Source organism: Drosophila busckii, chromosome 2R (assembly GCF_011750605.1).
Source record: "Drosophila busckii strain San Diego stock center, stock number 13000-0081.31 chromosome 2R, ASM1175060v1, whole genome shotgun sequence".
NCBI lineage: Eukaryota > Metazoa > Arthropoda > Insecta > Diptera > Drosophilidae > Drosophila > Drosophila busckii.
In genome coordinates this window covers 8143890-8159371 of record NC_046605.1, presented here as the reverse complement: position 1 = coordinate 8159371, position 15482 = coordinate 8143890, and the positions used below count along the sequence as shown (strand labels likewise).

General features: G+C 40.8%; 4 protein-coding genes across 6 annotated transcripts in view; 3 read left to right on the top strand and 1 right to left on the bottom strand.

Moving 5' to 3' along the window:
* Positions 1-3362: 3362 nt before the first annotated feature.
* LOC108595677 lies at positions 3363-4357 on the top strand. Its single transcript, XM_017980957.2, has one exon. The coding sequence runs from the start codon at positions 3475-3477 to the stop codon at positions 4234-4236; it is 762 nt and encodes a 253-aa protein (XP_017836446.1). The 5' UTR covers positions 3363-3474; the 3' UTR covers positions 4237-4357.
* Positions 4358-5160: 803 nt separating this feature from the next.
* On the top strand, positions 5161-6245 carry LOC108595589. The gene has a single exon (XM_017980852.2). It carries the CDS (start codon positions 5208-5210, stop codon positions 5934-5936), a length of 729 nt encoding a protein of 242 aa, XP_017836341.1. The 5' UTR covers positions 5161-5207; the 3' UTR covers positions 5937-6245.
* Positions 6246-7484: 1239 nt separating this feature from the next.
* On the top strand, positions 7485-12021 carry LOC108595439. 3 transcript variants are annotated; one of them, XM_017980671.1, is made up of 7 exons: positions 7485-7622; positions 7682-7917; positions 7975-8240; positions 8637-8973; positions 9029-9636; positions 11185-11716; positions 11766-12021. In XM_017980671.1, the coding sequence occupies exons 1-7, from the start codon at positions 7597-7599 to the stop codon at positions 12011-12013; spliced, it is 2253 nt and encodes a 750-aa protein (XP_017836160.1). In that variant the 5' UTR covers positions 7485-7596; the 3' UTR covers positions 12014-12021. The 3 variants fall into 3 exon arrangements, with proteins under 3 accessions (XP_017836160.1, XP_017836161.1, XP_017836162.1); XM_017980672.1 differs by lacking the exons at positions 7485-7622; positions 7682-7917 and having other exon boundaries at positions 8179-8244; XM_017980673.1 differs by lacking the exons at positions 7485-7622; positions 7682-7917; positions 7975-8240 and having other exon boundaries at positions 8894-8977.
* Positions 12022-12990: 969 nt separating this feature from the next.
* The window catches only part of LOC108597455, a 46440-nt gene continuing 43948 nt past the window's right edge, over positions 12991-15482 (bottom strand). Inside the window, exons 5-6 of the mRNA XM_017984020.1 lie at positions 13160-13564; positions 12991-13091 (exon numbers count right to left, since the gene is read on the bottom strand). Coding sequence (XP_017839509.1) covers positions 13073-13091; positions 13160-13564 — 424 coding nt within the window. The 3' untranslated portion in view covers positions 12991-13072. The remainder of the gene's footprint in view (positions 13092-13159; positions 13565-15482) is intronic.

Below are 15482 nucleotides of genomic sequence, written 5' to 3'. Positions count from 1 at the left end.
AACCCAGCCACAAACAATAACAGATATATATACATATATATTCACAAAAGCCAGCCAAAGCGCTACAATCAACCGACAAGCGCAAGCGAAATTATCGAGAACCCTTTTTTACGAGCCAAGCAGCGCGTGGGCGAGCGCACATTATCACTGGGCATTGAATTGTGGGCGTGGCAGCAGCTGTCAGGGGTCTGGCAGCAGCTTTGGGTCTCTGGCAATATTAACACGCAAATATGGACAAGTATATGCCAGTTATATATATATATATATATACATATATATAGATATGGAGCTGCAGCTGCTCACATTAGTTTAATAGCAGTTATTTAATGGCGCATTAGTTAACCTTTTTCTAAATTAAAGTGCAAGCTAACGAGAGGTGTTGAAAGCTGTTGAAGATTATGACAGAGCCGCATGGCTATAATGAGCGATAATTAAAAGATTCACAAAGGTTTGAGCTAAGTCAGCTTAAAGTTTTTAAGCGCTTAAAATATAATAATGCATTATATACAGCAAAATGTAATTATCATAACACATTCCATGTTCCACATTGTAATTTGAAATTACTTACATTATACAAAAACTATTTTATTATAAATATTCTTGAGCGCAGCACATTCCTTGCTTGAAATTTAAACGCAGAGCGCTAAAAGAATAATAATAATAAGAGCAGCACATTTTAGCTAAAATAGTTGCGTTGTCTTTGTGTGTGTGTGTGTGAAAGAGAACACGCATGTGAAAACTTTTCAAGTGTGAATTCATTTTTGTTGCAGACATTGAACGCGTTGTGCCACATGCCCAATTTTGTTGCCTACTTTTGTGTGCAGCACAAATGTAGCGCCGCCTATGTGTGTAAGCTTGCTGTGTGTGTGTAAGTCGCAGTTGTGAGCACACAGAAAAAAATATAAGAGCAACATAAAATGAAATGGCAACGTCAGAAATGTTTTATAAAAATTTATACGAGCATAATTTGTAACGCACAGAAAAAGAAAGAGACAGAGACAGAGAGTGAGAGAGAATGAAATAAAATTTATGAAGTGTGAGCAGAAGGCGTAACTGGTGAAGCAGAAATTTTTGCTTTCAGTTTCACTTTCAATGTGAAATGATTTTATGTAAAATTTTTAAAGCGATTTTTTCGATTGTCTGTCAACTACCAGGCAAACAGAATTCAGCAGCAACTTGAGCTTCAAAGCTATGCCCAGAGAGCTTTTGGTAATAAATATGTGCACACATGTGCTCATGTATTTGTGTACATCTGTATGTGTGTGTGTGTGAGGTTACTGATTGCTACCTGACTAGCTATGGGTTCGGACTTTGCAATTAAGATGCAAATTGTTGTTGCTGGCAATCAAATTTCTATGCGTTTCAACATATCAGCTTGCCACTTGCTACTTGCCACTTGCCACTTGTCGTTGTTGCATTTGTTGTGTGTTAAATGTTGTTTGCAAGTTTTCCAAGTAAAGTGCAAGTAGTACGTTTGCCATCGACACATGTGTGTTGTATGCAAGAAAACTCGTTAACACTTGAAAAGTTTCATGGCTCTGGGCAATTGGCACATGTCCTGGCCGTGTATGTAACTTAATGCTGCTAAAAAAACACTTAAGCAAATGCAGCTTAGCAGCAAATAAATCGGAGACAAACTCTAAGCTTGATGTAAATTTGAGCCTAGAATCTTTTTGCTTTAAGTTAGTTTGGCTTATTTAAAGGCCTCAGACTGTGCACACACTACAATAACAAAATTACTTGGGGCATGCCACAAGATACAACAGCAAGCAAACAGCCCAACTAACATTGGCATGCCCATATAAAAAAGTTTGATAATAAAATTATTTGTTTGGGCAACAAATAGACAAGTTTTCAGCCATACATTTCATTTGTGCAAAAATGTCACTCTGGGGCATACTTTTGTCCCAAACACTAATAAAAACAACAACAATAACACACATGCACACACAAACACAAATGTTTGCTAAATTTGCCGTTGAAAAGCTTCCGCTGCCGGCAGCTTTAGCAGCTGCTCTAGCTTTAGTTGCCATGTCAACTTCAACGCACTAACAATTAAAACGCGCCCTCTGCAAATGTGTTCGTTTACATGTGTGTATGTGTGTGTCTGTGCTTGCGTGTGTGTGTGTGTTGTTTACCAGCTAAACATTTGCATTTAAATAAAAATGCATTGCATTTTTGTTGGCGCTTTTCATTAGCCTGTGCCGCTCGCTGCGTCTGGCAACCAAAGTGACTTTCAATGTAAACGTCAGCGCTTTGCGCTGTTGACATTTCTGCGCCCAGACGACAACGACAACGACAACGACGACGACGACGGCGACAACAATTTGCGATAAACATCTCAGCGGCATGCAAATCCCTTCTAGAAATACCAACAGTCGCAGCACTTGCAGCTGCTGACAAATGCTCTGCATAGATGGCTGCTGCTACATTCAATTTGAGTTGAGAGTGTGCAAAAAAAATATAAACGACATTAGCAACAACGACAGCGATAAACACTTTGCTTGAGGCAACACTTGAATTGGCATTAAGTACATGTAATTGTGCAGCGAATGATTTAATGCAAAATTATTTAAATTATAAGAATTATTTAAATACTCTTTTGCTTTGGCTAATCAAATGAGTTAATATGCTTAGCTGGCAGCATTCATTTGGGTTAATTTCAATATTAATAGCAAAGCAAGCTAGAAAAGGATAGCAAGAGCAGTGTGCTCAGCTTTTACCATGCGCACATACAAAAGTCAAAGAGGCCACCAATGTAATTTAAGACAGTGGCGCCATCTAGACTTTCCGCACTCACAAATCAAAGCCCTCTGAGCGAATTAAAGTATGCTTGGAAGCAGCGCTGCCAACTTTACCAAGCAAGACAAGAACAGCAAGAGCTGCGTGAGATCACCTGCCTTTCTGCTTTTACACATGTGCACATACAAAAGTCAAAGAGGCAGCGCCGCCATCTTAATTTTTTCGCTCTCAGAGAACAAAGCCCTCTGAGCGAATCAAAGAAGCAGCGCAGTCAACTTTGGCTAGCAAGGAAGACAGAGACAGCTGTGTGTGCTCAGCTGCTTATCTGCTTTTGCACATGCGCACATTAACATTTCTAAGGCCGCCAATCAGTGCTGCCAGAATTTCCTAAGCAAATTTGCTAGATTTGATACAAGAATAATAAATAATAAAATAATCTAAAAATGAAAATGCAGAAAAATATGCTAAATCAATAAATATGGTTTATATAATTTATTTTGCTCGCACTAATTGTAATTACCAAATATATAAATGTAGCGTTAAGTGACTTTGGTGAATTTATTTTTTATACAGCAAGCATGTTGTCAACTGTAGTTTTTTTTTATAAGTTTTCAGATTTTGAATTGGCAATAGTCAAACTTTAGTTCGTTCTAGACTACCAGACTAAAACAGCCCTTGTCCGTTGATTGTTTACAAAATTCCAAATTGTATTGATCTTTTAATTCGTTCGAAATGGCCATGGGTCTTCGATATTTTGTCCACCGATCGCTGATCAACAAACTGCCATATAAGTGTTTAGTTTCGACAGCGCGCAACATGAGCAAACAAACTGACAAATGCAAGAATAATGCTGAAAAGAAGCCAAAGTGCAGCGAGCCATTCAAATTTGTGCCCGAATATTTCAAGACACCCAAGAAATGTAAAACGGATGAGGAGTTGACCGACGAGCGATCCCTAGGCGTCTATCTGCGCTGCAAGCCGCCCTACAATCCCATAGTCGAATGCATGCCCTCCTGCTTCGGCGTCTCACGCTTCGATCGTGCGCTCTACAGGCCCAGCAAGAGTCTCGATCGCAAGTACCAGCAGTGCTGGGTGGAGTGCGTCCAAGAGAAGCTGCCCAAGCGCAGCTGCCCCATAGTCAAGCCGCCCATAGTCAAGCGCAAGCCCAAGAAGAGCTGCGCCAAGAAGCCGCGGCCTATATGCAAGACAATCCGCCCCATGAAGTGCACGCCGCTCAAGGAGGTGACCATGGGCAAGGAGATCCACTGCATCAAGTTTCCACTGTGCGAATGCAAAGCTGTGGGCGCCAACACTCGCTGCCGCATTAGACCCAAAACAGCGCCCACTTGCAAGCGCCCCATGACGCGCTATCCAAGTTTCTCGGAGTGCCGCAAGGATTCGCTCCCCAAGCCACCGATCACCGAGTGCGTTTGCCTCAAGACGGTGCCGCTCTGCGAATTGTGGCGCATGTTTAGAGCGCGAAATCGCCATTAGTCCCAATGCTCCAAAATTTATTTTGTTCTTAACCTGATTAAAGCAATGAAAGCTTAACTATAACTATTTTTGTATTCAATTGCAGCAATCCAATCATTGAATGCAAACAATAAAGTAAATTTATTCTATAAGCCTAACCACTATTAATTGGTTTTTTTTTTAAACCGCATTTTTTCAATGACTTCTATTTTTGTTTAGGTATGGCATATATTCATGTATTATATACACATCTGTGTACTTCAATTCAAAATTTGATTTTATTAGATTTATTTTGATATGCAAAAAGCATATAGATTTAACATAATAATATGCATAGAATTATAATTAAATAAAACTTATTTTTAATGTATGAGTTTTAATAACTAATTTAGTAAGAGCAGACTATTTTGAAAGTAATAGAATTAGTTTATTTAAGACCTAAAACATTCCTCTATAAAAAAATGTAAAGTTGATTGCCTTTAAATTTAAATTGAATCCACATCGATGGATGTAAATTCCCAATTAAACAATACAAGACTTAATTTAAGTAGAATTATGTATGTATATTATGTATAGCCCTAAATATACAGATACTTAGACAGGTCATGGCTATCTAGACTCTTCGTTATAAATTTAAATGTCAGCAATTGATTAAATAGAATCATAGAATACATAATAAAGTAGCTAAAAAATAATGCGAATGTTGATAGTGTTGATTTATTTATTACATATTCGATAATTTGTATAATTTATTTGACAATTTATGTATTATAAACTATTTATTATAATTTTTTCTTAGCGTATATACAATGCATATTTTATTATTATATTATTAAATTGTAGTTTAGACATCTAGTTACATTTTATAAATAATTGTTTACATTTTACGTAGTAGGCGTATTTTTTGGTCACAATAGTAGATCCAATGGATCTGAACTGAACTACCTCCCCCCCCCCCTACACTCCTATCAAAATTTAAGTAAAATTTTAAAATGAAATCCATGAATTTGTACTGCAATGGTCTGAAGTTGTTTCGGCAATTATTGAACCATTGCAACCCGCTGATGCAGATGCGAACAAAAACCGATTCACTGCAATTGCCGCGCACGGAGAGTCTCGAGGAGAAGGTGCATCGTCTGATGATGGAGCGTGTGAAGAAGAAGACTCCCTGCTATTTGGTGGTGCGACGCTCCGAATACAAATGCAAGGCGTACCAAGAAATGGATGAAATCAAGGGCGTCTGTGTGCCCGAGCCATGCCCCCTGCCCTTAGATGTGCTGGCCTACAAGCCAAGTGATAAGTCGCGGCGCTATCAGCAAACCTGGTCGGAGTTCGAGCCACAGACACCGAGAAGACCCCGATTGCGTAAGATCTATCCCGCGAGGGAGCGTCGCGAGCCGCGCGTAGTGCGGGACAGGCTGCATACAGCCTGCAAGCTAAATGTGAGGCAAAGTGGACGTGCCCCGCCCCCCAAACTGTTTCCCGCCTCCACGAAGCCGTGGCCCTGTTGTAAAATAGGCTATCCCCACTGTCGGCCCATAAGACTGGATGTGGGCTGTCCCCGCGGCCGCGAACCTTCGTGCTGCAAGAAGCGCAAGACTCAGTTTCCAAGCTTCTCCGAGTGCAAGCAGTATCCACTCTCGCCACCGATAGCTCCATGCGAGTGCGATCGCAAGCCTTGTCTATGCGAAATGTGGAGCTTCTGGCGTAAGAAGTTCTGATTCTGAGTCCGGCGCCACTACTCAACTCAACCCAATTCGAACTTACCTCAAGCGATTGCTGTTCATTTTCATGGTTATTTTATTTGGTGTTTTCGATGCTGCACGTGAAAAGTTGTTAAGCAGCAATGCGGGTGAATTCATTTTAGAGCTTTTTAGAGCAAAATTACGTTTTATATATTTGGATTTTCGCATATTGGCAAACTTTTAGGGAATATACTATTTGGCAGCTATACACATACATATATTTATTTTGCAAACAAAAGAATTGGACAAATCCATATAATATGGCATAACTTTATAAAACAAGTTTCTTCATTTTCAATTTCATTTTCATTGCAGCTGCTGTTCAAACAAAGCAACTCGCTGAACTTTGCCCCAAAGTTTGCACATCAAACAATAAACAAAATGCACTAATTAATTAGCGTATTGCTGCCGTCCTGTGCTCCAAGCCTGCCAAGTGCTTCCTGTGTGTTGTTGTTTTTTTAGCCATTTGCTGTTCTCCAACAACTCAATGTAAAATTGTTTTTTCAAATGGCATCGTACGTGCTGCGCTTTCAACTTTTTTACGAAGCTATCCCAATTGGGCCAAGCTTGTGGGCCAGTGGCCGTAGCAGTGGCGCGGAATTGTTGCCAGCTGCCTTGAAATCGAAACGTCCAAAAAGATTGCGCCGCCAAATTGTTAACAGCAATTGACCCAATTTGATGGCCATGCAGTCATGCATATAGCTTGGAATGCCTGCACATTCGCTTCAGGGGCTGAAGGTGAGTGCACAAGTTTGGCATGAAAGCGAAAACTGCCCAAGCAACATAGGGGCGTGCGCCTAGATTGCGCATACGCTATGTGTGCCGATTGCTTAAGCTTAGTGGCGTCTGAAATATTTAAAGAGTCTGCAAAGTAAATAAATAAATAACATTTGATTAAGTTATAGCACATGCTGCATTACTTTTTGCATTAACTTTAATTTTTTAAATACAAGTTAAGTAATTTTATTAATCAATTGCAGTCGAAATGAGTTTTGAGTGATTCTATAGTTTGCAGATTGTGCTGTAATATTTGATAATATTTAATGGCTATTCATACTTACTTAAAGAACTGCTCCAATAAAATAAATATAAAGTGCTCAATGCAAGTCGAGTAGTCACTAATTAACTAACTTAAAGTTGTTGTTGACAATGCGCAACGACTTGGACAAAAGCGTAGAATTTTTGGCTTGAATTCATTTACTTGCAATCAATGAAATTGCACAGATGCAATTTCGTCGCGGCAAGGGCCACAACAACTCAGAGGAAATGCAAGCGAGAGTTGTAAGTGGGGGGAGGTGTGAGGTGTGTCTGCAGTGTCTGTCAGTTCGTGAGTCTGCCTGTCACAGCAATGACAGCAGGGATTGAGACAGCGACAAAGAGAAAGAGCGAGAGAGAGTCGCAGAATGTAGCTGGGAATTTCTCATATCAACAGCCAGAACGGCACGTAGACTGCGGTGCTGCTGCTGCTCCTGGGCTTGGCTGCTGGCTGTGGCGTTCACGCGTTGGCTGCCATTGACATTAAGACTTGGATTGGGTGCGACAGCCACGTAGAGAGATTTGAGAAAAATGTCAGCTTATCCAGAGCGAAAAAAGAAACGAAAACAAAGGGAAAGCAAAGCTAAAGTAGAAACACAAAATGCGCAGAGGTTCTAGCCAGGGTAGGTGAGTGTGCTCGAGCAGCAATTGGGAGCCATCAGCTAATAACATGCTGCTTGCCACAGACGCACGCCCCTGGCGCATGCCAGCAGCTTCAGCGAGCTGGTAGTGGGGCAAGAGACAACCTCCGATTCGGATTGGGATTCGGAGCTGGAGCTGCCGCGGACGACACTGCTGCTGGTGGAAGCGGGCAAGGCGGCAGCAACTTTAGCGCACCGAGGACAACAGTCGAGCGACACTGACAACAGCTATGACCGCGATGAGCCGCTGACCACCAAAGTGGTCAAGGTCTACAAAAAAAGTGAGTAGCTTAACACGCGCTACACAAACGCTGCTCATTGCTTTGGCCTTTTGGCAGGAGCCGCTAAGCCTGTGGGTGGCGCTGTGGACTCGGATGACTCCTATGAGGCGCCGCTGTATACGCGCAGCACAAACATTTCGCTTGGGGCAATTAGCGGCGATACGGATATGCCGCTCTCGGATAGATCCAGAATATTTAGAGACCATAGCAGCAGTGAAATCTTTACCAGCCATGACTCGGACAATAAGTCTGATCCGGATGGTTTTAGCGGCGAGCAGCCGCCTCAGCTGCCGGGCTTTGGTCTCGTCTCTGGCAATGCCTTTGTAAGTAAGTCTAAGCAGCAACTATATATACTATATATACAAAGATGTATTTTTGTTAAGCAAAACAAACTGAGGCGCGTTTTAAATATTTTTAAGTTGCAAAAGCTGCTAAAAATTTATAATAAAAATTCAATGAACTGTAGCCTGAGTCTGAGCATGAGATTCTTATGCTTGTGTCAATATATTGACAAAACATATAACATTTGAAAAAATTGCATACTTAATTTAAATATATATTATAACACTTATTATATTCTAACTTTGCAACAAACAAACTTGCAATTTATCAATTTATTTTAAACGATTTAGCTATTTTAACTTGTGATGTGCTAACCATACTTTTTGTATATTTAGCTATATATAAAGTATATATAATTGTAATTCTTATCTCTCTAGATCTACATGGTTATACCACCAGATGGTGGCTTTGGCTGGATTGTGCTGGTGCTGAGCTTCATAGCGCAGCTCATTGTGGACGGCATTATCTTTTCTGTGGGCATACTGCTGCCCCATATAAGCGCCGAGCTGGAGGTGAGCAATGCCCAGGTGGTGCTAGTGGGCAGCGTGCAGATCGGCTGCTATTTTCTGGGCGGCGCCTTCTCCAGCGCGCTGATCAACAGCTACGGCTTTCGGCCGGTGGCCATGTTTGGTGTGGCCATCTCGGCGCTGGCCATGCTGGCGGCCAGCTACAGCGTCAACTTGCCCATGATGATAGTGTTCTATAGCACGATTGGTAGGTAAGCAGCTGCAGATCCAACGTTGTCAGTTAACTACAAATTGTTGAGCAGGCGGACCCGGGCTGAGCATGATCTGGGTGAGCTCGCAGCTTATCATAAGCTACTACTTTGAGCGCTACAGACCAATTGCAAGTGGGTTTAGCTGCTCCGGCGCAGGCCTGGGCATCATATTCTTTTCCATGCTCAATAGCTACTTGGTCACCAAGATTGGCTGGCGCAATACGGTGCGAGTTCAGGTGGGCTTTGTGCTGCTTTTGTTCCTTATAGTGCTGGCCTATTTGGAAGTGGCGCCCACGCCTGTAGGCGTGGTGCATCGCAGGGAGCAGCAATCGGGCTCCAGCTCTGAGGAATACTATGGCAACTTCTATGTGCACAACTTTATACGCGAAGATGCCACGTCGCAGAAGTCCAGAGCTAAGCTGGAAACCTACGAGCCAGAGGAGCGCCAAAGACGTTGGACCTGTGCCTCGCCCTGCTGTCGCAAGCGTACGCCCAAGAGCGAGGAGCAGCTGTCGGATGGGGAGCGCAATTATTTAGTGCGTGCCGATCCCTTGCAGCACGATGATCTCTTTTATACAGGCCCAGCTGACTATGATGCACCGCATAGCAAGGAGCGCTTTGAAGGCAAGGATCTGGAGCTAATGGGATCGCAAAAGCAGGTGAGCTCAAGAGAAATAAATTATCTATTGGGGATTCAAACACACAAGCAAAATGTGCAACATTTTATTTACAAAATAAGTGTTTGGAGTTTAGCAGCCAGTTAATAATAAAATAAAAGCGTTTGGGTTTGGATATAGGAGCATCTATATACAAAATTTGGTTGCTCTAGCTCTTATAGTTAATAAGAAACAGTTGCTCATACAGTCAGACGGACGGACGGACATGGCTATATAGACTCAGTTTGTCTTGCTGATCAAGACTATACATACTTTATGGGGTCTGCCACGCCTCCTTCTCCCTGTTACACATGTTTGCACAACTTCATAATACCCTTTTCCATTTTTTATAAAAAAAGGACAAAGTGTTTAAAAACATTCTCTTTAGTATAGAGACGCTCTAAATACGCGTAAATTTAGCATAAGAGAAATTAACGTAACGCACTAAGTTATAACTTTTCTTGTTTTGCTTAAGTTTTGCTTCATTTTCTCATAAGCGCAGATTAATTCGAGTCTATCTATCTATTCAAATATCGAAAATAGTTTAGAGTTTTTTTGCACAGCCCAATTAGGGACTGTTGTCAATGCATAAACAATTGTTAACTAGTGAGTAATTAGAATAAATTCGGCCAAGAAGGCATATAAAAACAAAAATTTGTGACAAGTGACAAAATACATAGTTAATAAAAAAGCTCATTTGTTTGGTCATGCAAGGCCAATCAATTTGACTCTTCAGCTACTAACAGCTGATCTGGTGTAAGCTCGGACTTTGGCGCTGAAAAAGCTCAAGCGCTCTCTTCTTTGCGCTTGTACTTACGCGCTCTCTTCTTTGTGCGTGCATTTGGCACTGCACTAATAAAGCTCGCGCTCTCTTTGTGCGTTCTTTTCGCTATCACTAATCCTCTATCGCTTTATCTATCGCTAAGAATTATGAGGCCGAGCCTATAATTCTCTACCTTACACTTACTTTCGATCGTCGCAACTAACAAGTTGAACTTTAACTCGCTTTAGACTCTCTTAACGGACAGACCCTGCTCTGTAGTTATTCTTGTAAGCCGGCCGTGCCGCATATATATATGTACATACATATACTCAAAAACATTGTAAATTTAACTAAACTAAACACAAATAAACCTGCAGAAGGCAGTAATAAAGCAACATATTATAAAGAAATCAACTTCGTTTATAATATAAATTCGGGCGTTAAATCGCGATTAGCAATCTTACAGCTAGCGACAAGTCGCTAACTCAACACTCATTAGCTCAACAATAAGCATATTGTAATTAATTTATGCAGTAACTCAGCCTTAGTCGCCATATGAAATTAAAATGTGCATCAATCAAAAAACATTTTTAGCTTGATTCGTTTGCTTGCTTTTCTATCTTAAACTGCAGAGTGCTTAATTAAATTAAAAAGTGAGAGATGTAAAAAATAATTAAGCATGATAAGTGGGTCATGTTGGATTTTGAACACACAAAACTTGATCGGCAGTAAAAAATATTTATTTTTGTATTTTAGTATTTGAAAAATTTGCTTTTATTTAATTTCAGATCCAACGCGCTGCCTACGGCCTGCATAAGATACACGACTACAACGACGGTGACTCCGATGATGATGATAAAGATGCGCCCGCACAGCCAGCCAAACACAGTGGCTCAGCGCACCATCTGCAAAAGCGCAGAAGAAAGAAGCAGAAGAAGCGCCACTGGCTGCATACGAGGATGGTGCGGGCATTTAATCGACTCTTCGATGTGCACTTGTTCAAAAGCTTTGCGTTTCGTGTGCTGGTCGCCTCGGCATTTGTCTACCCCATGGGCTTCAATATACCCTTTGTGTACTCCAAGATGCGCACCACCATACCGCCCAGCTATGCGCAGTTTATAGGTCCGGCGATTGGTGCGACGAACTTCTTGGCGCGCATCTCGTGCGGCTTTGTGGCCTACAAACTGACGGGCTGGACGAATTACATATGCGGCGGTGGCATGGTGCTGGGTGGTGCAGTGGTGCTCATTAGCGCATTCTACGGCAGCGATCTGATCTGGTTTCAGCTGCTCTACGGCATGTGCTACGGCGTGGCGCCAGGTTTGTGCAACTTACCTCCATAATCAGCTATTGCAACTTTCACTTGCAGCTGTGTTTGCCACGCTGCGTGCTTTGATCTATGTGCGCTACTTGGGCCTGTCGAAGCTAACAAATGCGTTTGGCATTACGGCGCTGGCCATGGGGCTGGGCGTGTTCATTGGCACTACGCTGGGCGGCATACTGGTGGACAAAACCGGTGGCTACATGGTGCCCTTTGCCTTTGCCGGGCTGTGCATCATTGTGGCCGGCAGCTTAACCCTCATCCTGCCCAGTTTGCTCGCCTGTCGACAGCAATGAGAGTCACATTCATATATATCTATTATATTTATTATAATTATTATTTGGTTGTGTGTGTGTGTTTTTGGTTGTTGCTGTTGTTTCGGCTTGAATTAATTTACAAAATGTCTTACGTGTGTTTTTTATGTACTAATTGCTGCTGCTGCTTCATAGATTGTTTTAAGTTTGGTATTCGTATTTATATTTGCTTGCTGCTATTTTATAATTTACATTAAACTCTCGCTCTCTCTCTCTATTTAAATAGCTGTTCATATATGATTTGTTTTTATGGCATTTTAATTAACTTAGTTTACATCTAATGTTAGCTTAGTTCACTTCTCAAACTTTCCAATGTATTATATTTTTTTTTAATGTTTACCTTGTTTGTTTACGCAAATGTTCACGCCTCAATAATTAAGTTTGCATTTACTTTGATTTGCTTTCTCTATAGTTACACGAGCGGCTATGCAAATGCTTATTAAATTTTATATATTTTTGTTTGCTATAAATTATAATTGTTGTTTGTACGTCTAGCATAATTATCATATGTAGAATTTTGTTAAAATGTTTGCCTTTATATATTATTTTTATACATTCATTTAAGCTAAGCAACTCAAGACTTACAACTTAACTAAATGTGTGTTTGCCAAAAATGATGATTCTTAAAAAATTGCCGACTTCTGTTTTTTTTTTCGTTTGTGTGTGTGTGTCGCTTCGCCTTTAATTTATTAGTTTTAAATCCATTTTTAAATATTGTCCGTAGTCTCATCTTCTGTGTCAATTTCCATGATTTATTTACTTTTTGGTTTTCATTTTCATTTTTGGTTTGCTATTTGCATTTGCAATTGCGTGCACTTTAAAATCAATTTCGTATCGTAATCTAAATTTAAATTAAAATCGAACACTGCACTCTCTCGCTCTGTCGCTTTCGCGCTCTCTCTCGCTCTTTGTTTGCTCTTGTTGTTGTTCAGAAAAAAAAGCAACTCTGCTGCCTTAAATTTAAATTATATTTATATCGCCTGTGGATGTTGCTGCTGTTGCTGCTGCTGCTGCTGCCGCTGCTGCTGTTACTTGCTGAGTTCATGTATCGGAATCGGACCTGCGAACATGAAACATTAAATGCATTTTGGGCAGTCAGGCGGGGGGCACTGCGGCTTAAGCACTTACCAATTAAAATAGCTCTGCGGCCCGTGACAATTGCGCTCGCTGCCGCACCACTTTGATTGCTGCAACGCGGGGCAGGGCCGCCCGCCGCGCTTGCCATGCTTGATGACTTTGCGATATCGATGCATCTCGCCAATGCCGCAGCTCTTGCTGCAGGCCGTCCACTCTGACCAGTGGCTGACGCGACAGTCGCGTCGCCTCTTTGCCGCCATCGAAGCGCGTCGACGCGACCCCAAACCAATCGCAGGCCCAGCGGCAGCCACTGAAGCATTCATATTGCCGACCCCACCACCGCCTGCGCCGCCGCCCTCCGCGCGTCTATAGCTGCTGGCAATGCTCTGGATTAGCGCGTGTTTGTCATTCTTGGGCACCACACTGCCCAATGCGGATTGTTGACTGTTGTTGTAGCTGCAAAAGAAAAATAGAAAGTGAAGCCAATTAGTTCAACGCGTTGATGCCAAATATATCAGTTTGTATATAAAGAAATTATAAATTGTATAAATTTTATAGTAAATATTAAGCTCGTAAATAAATTTTGGCATGAGCATTAACAAGTCTAAACGAGTGACGACTGTTAGTCGAGCCTTTCCCCTCACTATAGAATTTTGCGCAATCAATAAATGTGAGCAAATACTTTTATATATATACTTAGTATATCTACTAGCTTTAGTATATATTGCTTACAACTATAACTCTATATAATTGTCTTGCTTTTTCCTTGCTTTGGCTGCTTTATAAAATGATTTGCTTATTAATAAACTTTCGATTAAAAGTTTCGATTTTCAATTTAGCATTTTGTTTTGCAATTTGTGCGCAAAATCAATTGAATTGCTTTATGATTTTGTTAAGTAAGCTCAGCGGCAGCGACAGCGACAGCAACAGCATTAAATTACAAGCTCGATTTGCATACACAGACAGAAGCGGATTACACATACGCCGCGTTAGCCTGCAAGGTGTTTTGGCTTGCTGCGCATTTCTTATGTCAGCACGTCAGCTGTAGACAATTTCAATTTAAATTTGCCTTTTGCTGTTGCTGTTGTTGAACTTGAAGGTAGCAACAGCAACATTTGCTTTGCCGCCAGTTTCCTGTCTTCCTTCCTTCCTGGCCAACTTCCGTGTTTTGTTTCCTGCGCGTTTTCGTTTATTTGCATACACATGCCGCGCACACCGTGCAAAATCGCGCAAATAATAATAAAAGATATATATACACATATGTAAAATATATATACATCAGGCAGGCAGGCAGGCAGGCGCGCCAGCAAAAGGCAAAGGCAAAGGCAAAAGAAACGAAAAAAGCGCAAAACATGGCAAGTAAATTGGCAAAAATATTGAAAACGTGTAGCGAGCCTCTCAAAGGCTCAGCAAGCAAGCGTGGAAAGCGGTGAAGCCAAAGGCTCGTCCTGCCTGCCAAACTGCTGCTGCTGCTGCTCCTTGCTGTCCTTTGGCTCAGCCCGCAGTCTTAGCGTAAGTAATGAAGAAAATTCCACAAATTGAAATTACATTTCTTTATGGCAAGTCGCAAAAATTTCGCCTTCAACAACTTTGCATATAAACATGCATATATGTGTGTGTGTGTGTGTGTGTGTGTGAAAACTCAGTTATTAGCAACGACAATTTGCACTCATCATGTTATGAAAATTACCGTTAGAAGTGCGCAGCAAACTGTGCTAAGTAAATTTTATTGTTATGCATTGTTTAATGCGAGAGTTGCATATATTTAATATATTCAGCTGTTTGTATTTAATTAATTTCTAGGCTACAATTAAAATAAATAAAATAAATTTAATTAAATGAAATTAAGGCATAGCTGCAGCAATTAAATGTAACTGATTAGCAAGAGCAAATATTTAAATAAATAAATAAGTGCAAGTTAAATTTTTATTTTCAGAAATTGCGCATGCAGTTGCCATTTGCTGCTCATATTAAAGTGTGATAAATGAAATAAATTTCCATAAATTGAAATTAAGACTTAAATCTTGTCTTTTGCTATCGCTTTTGAAATATAGTTTATATATATAGTTTGAGTTGAATAATCTTAATTCATACTACGATGTAATTTAAGTAGAAATCTTTGCTTGATTAGATATTTTTAAATATATTTAATTTAGCTGCAATAAATAATGTCTTTGGAATTGCGGTGTGAAGACCCAACTTAAATTTAGAGCATCTATGTATATGAGTCTTGGTGCTCCATGAGCTTAAGCAAGGTTGTCCTACATCGTCGTCGGATTTGCAGGATATTTGTGAGATTTAATTCGACTCGTGTTCTTTCAATCCATTCTCTGTTTGAAATATTATTATTATAGCGAAATGGGTCCCCACGTTA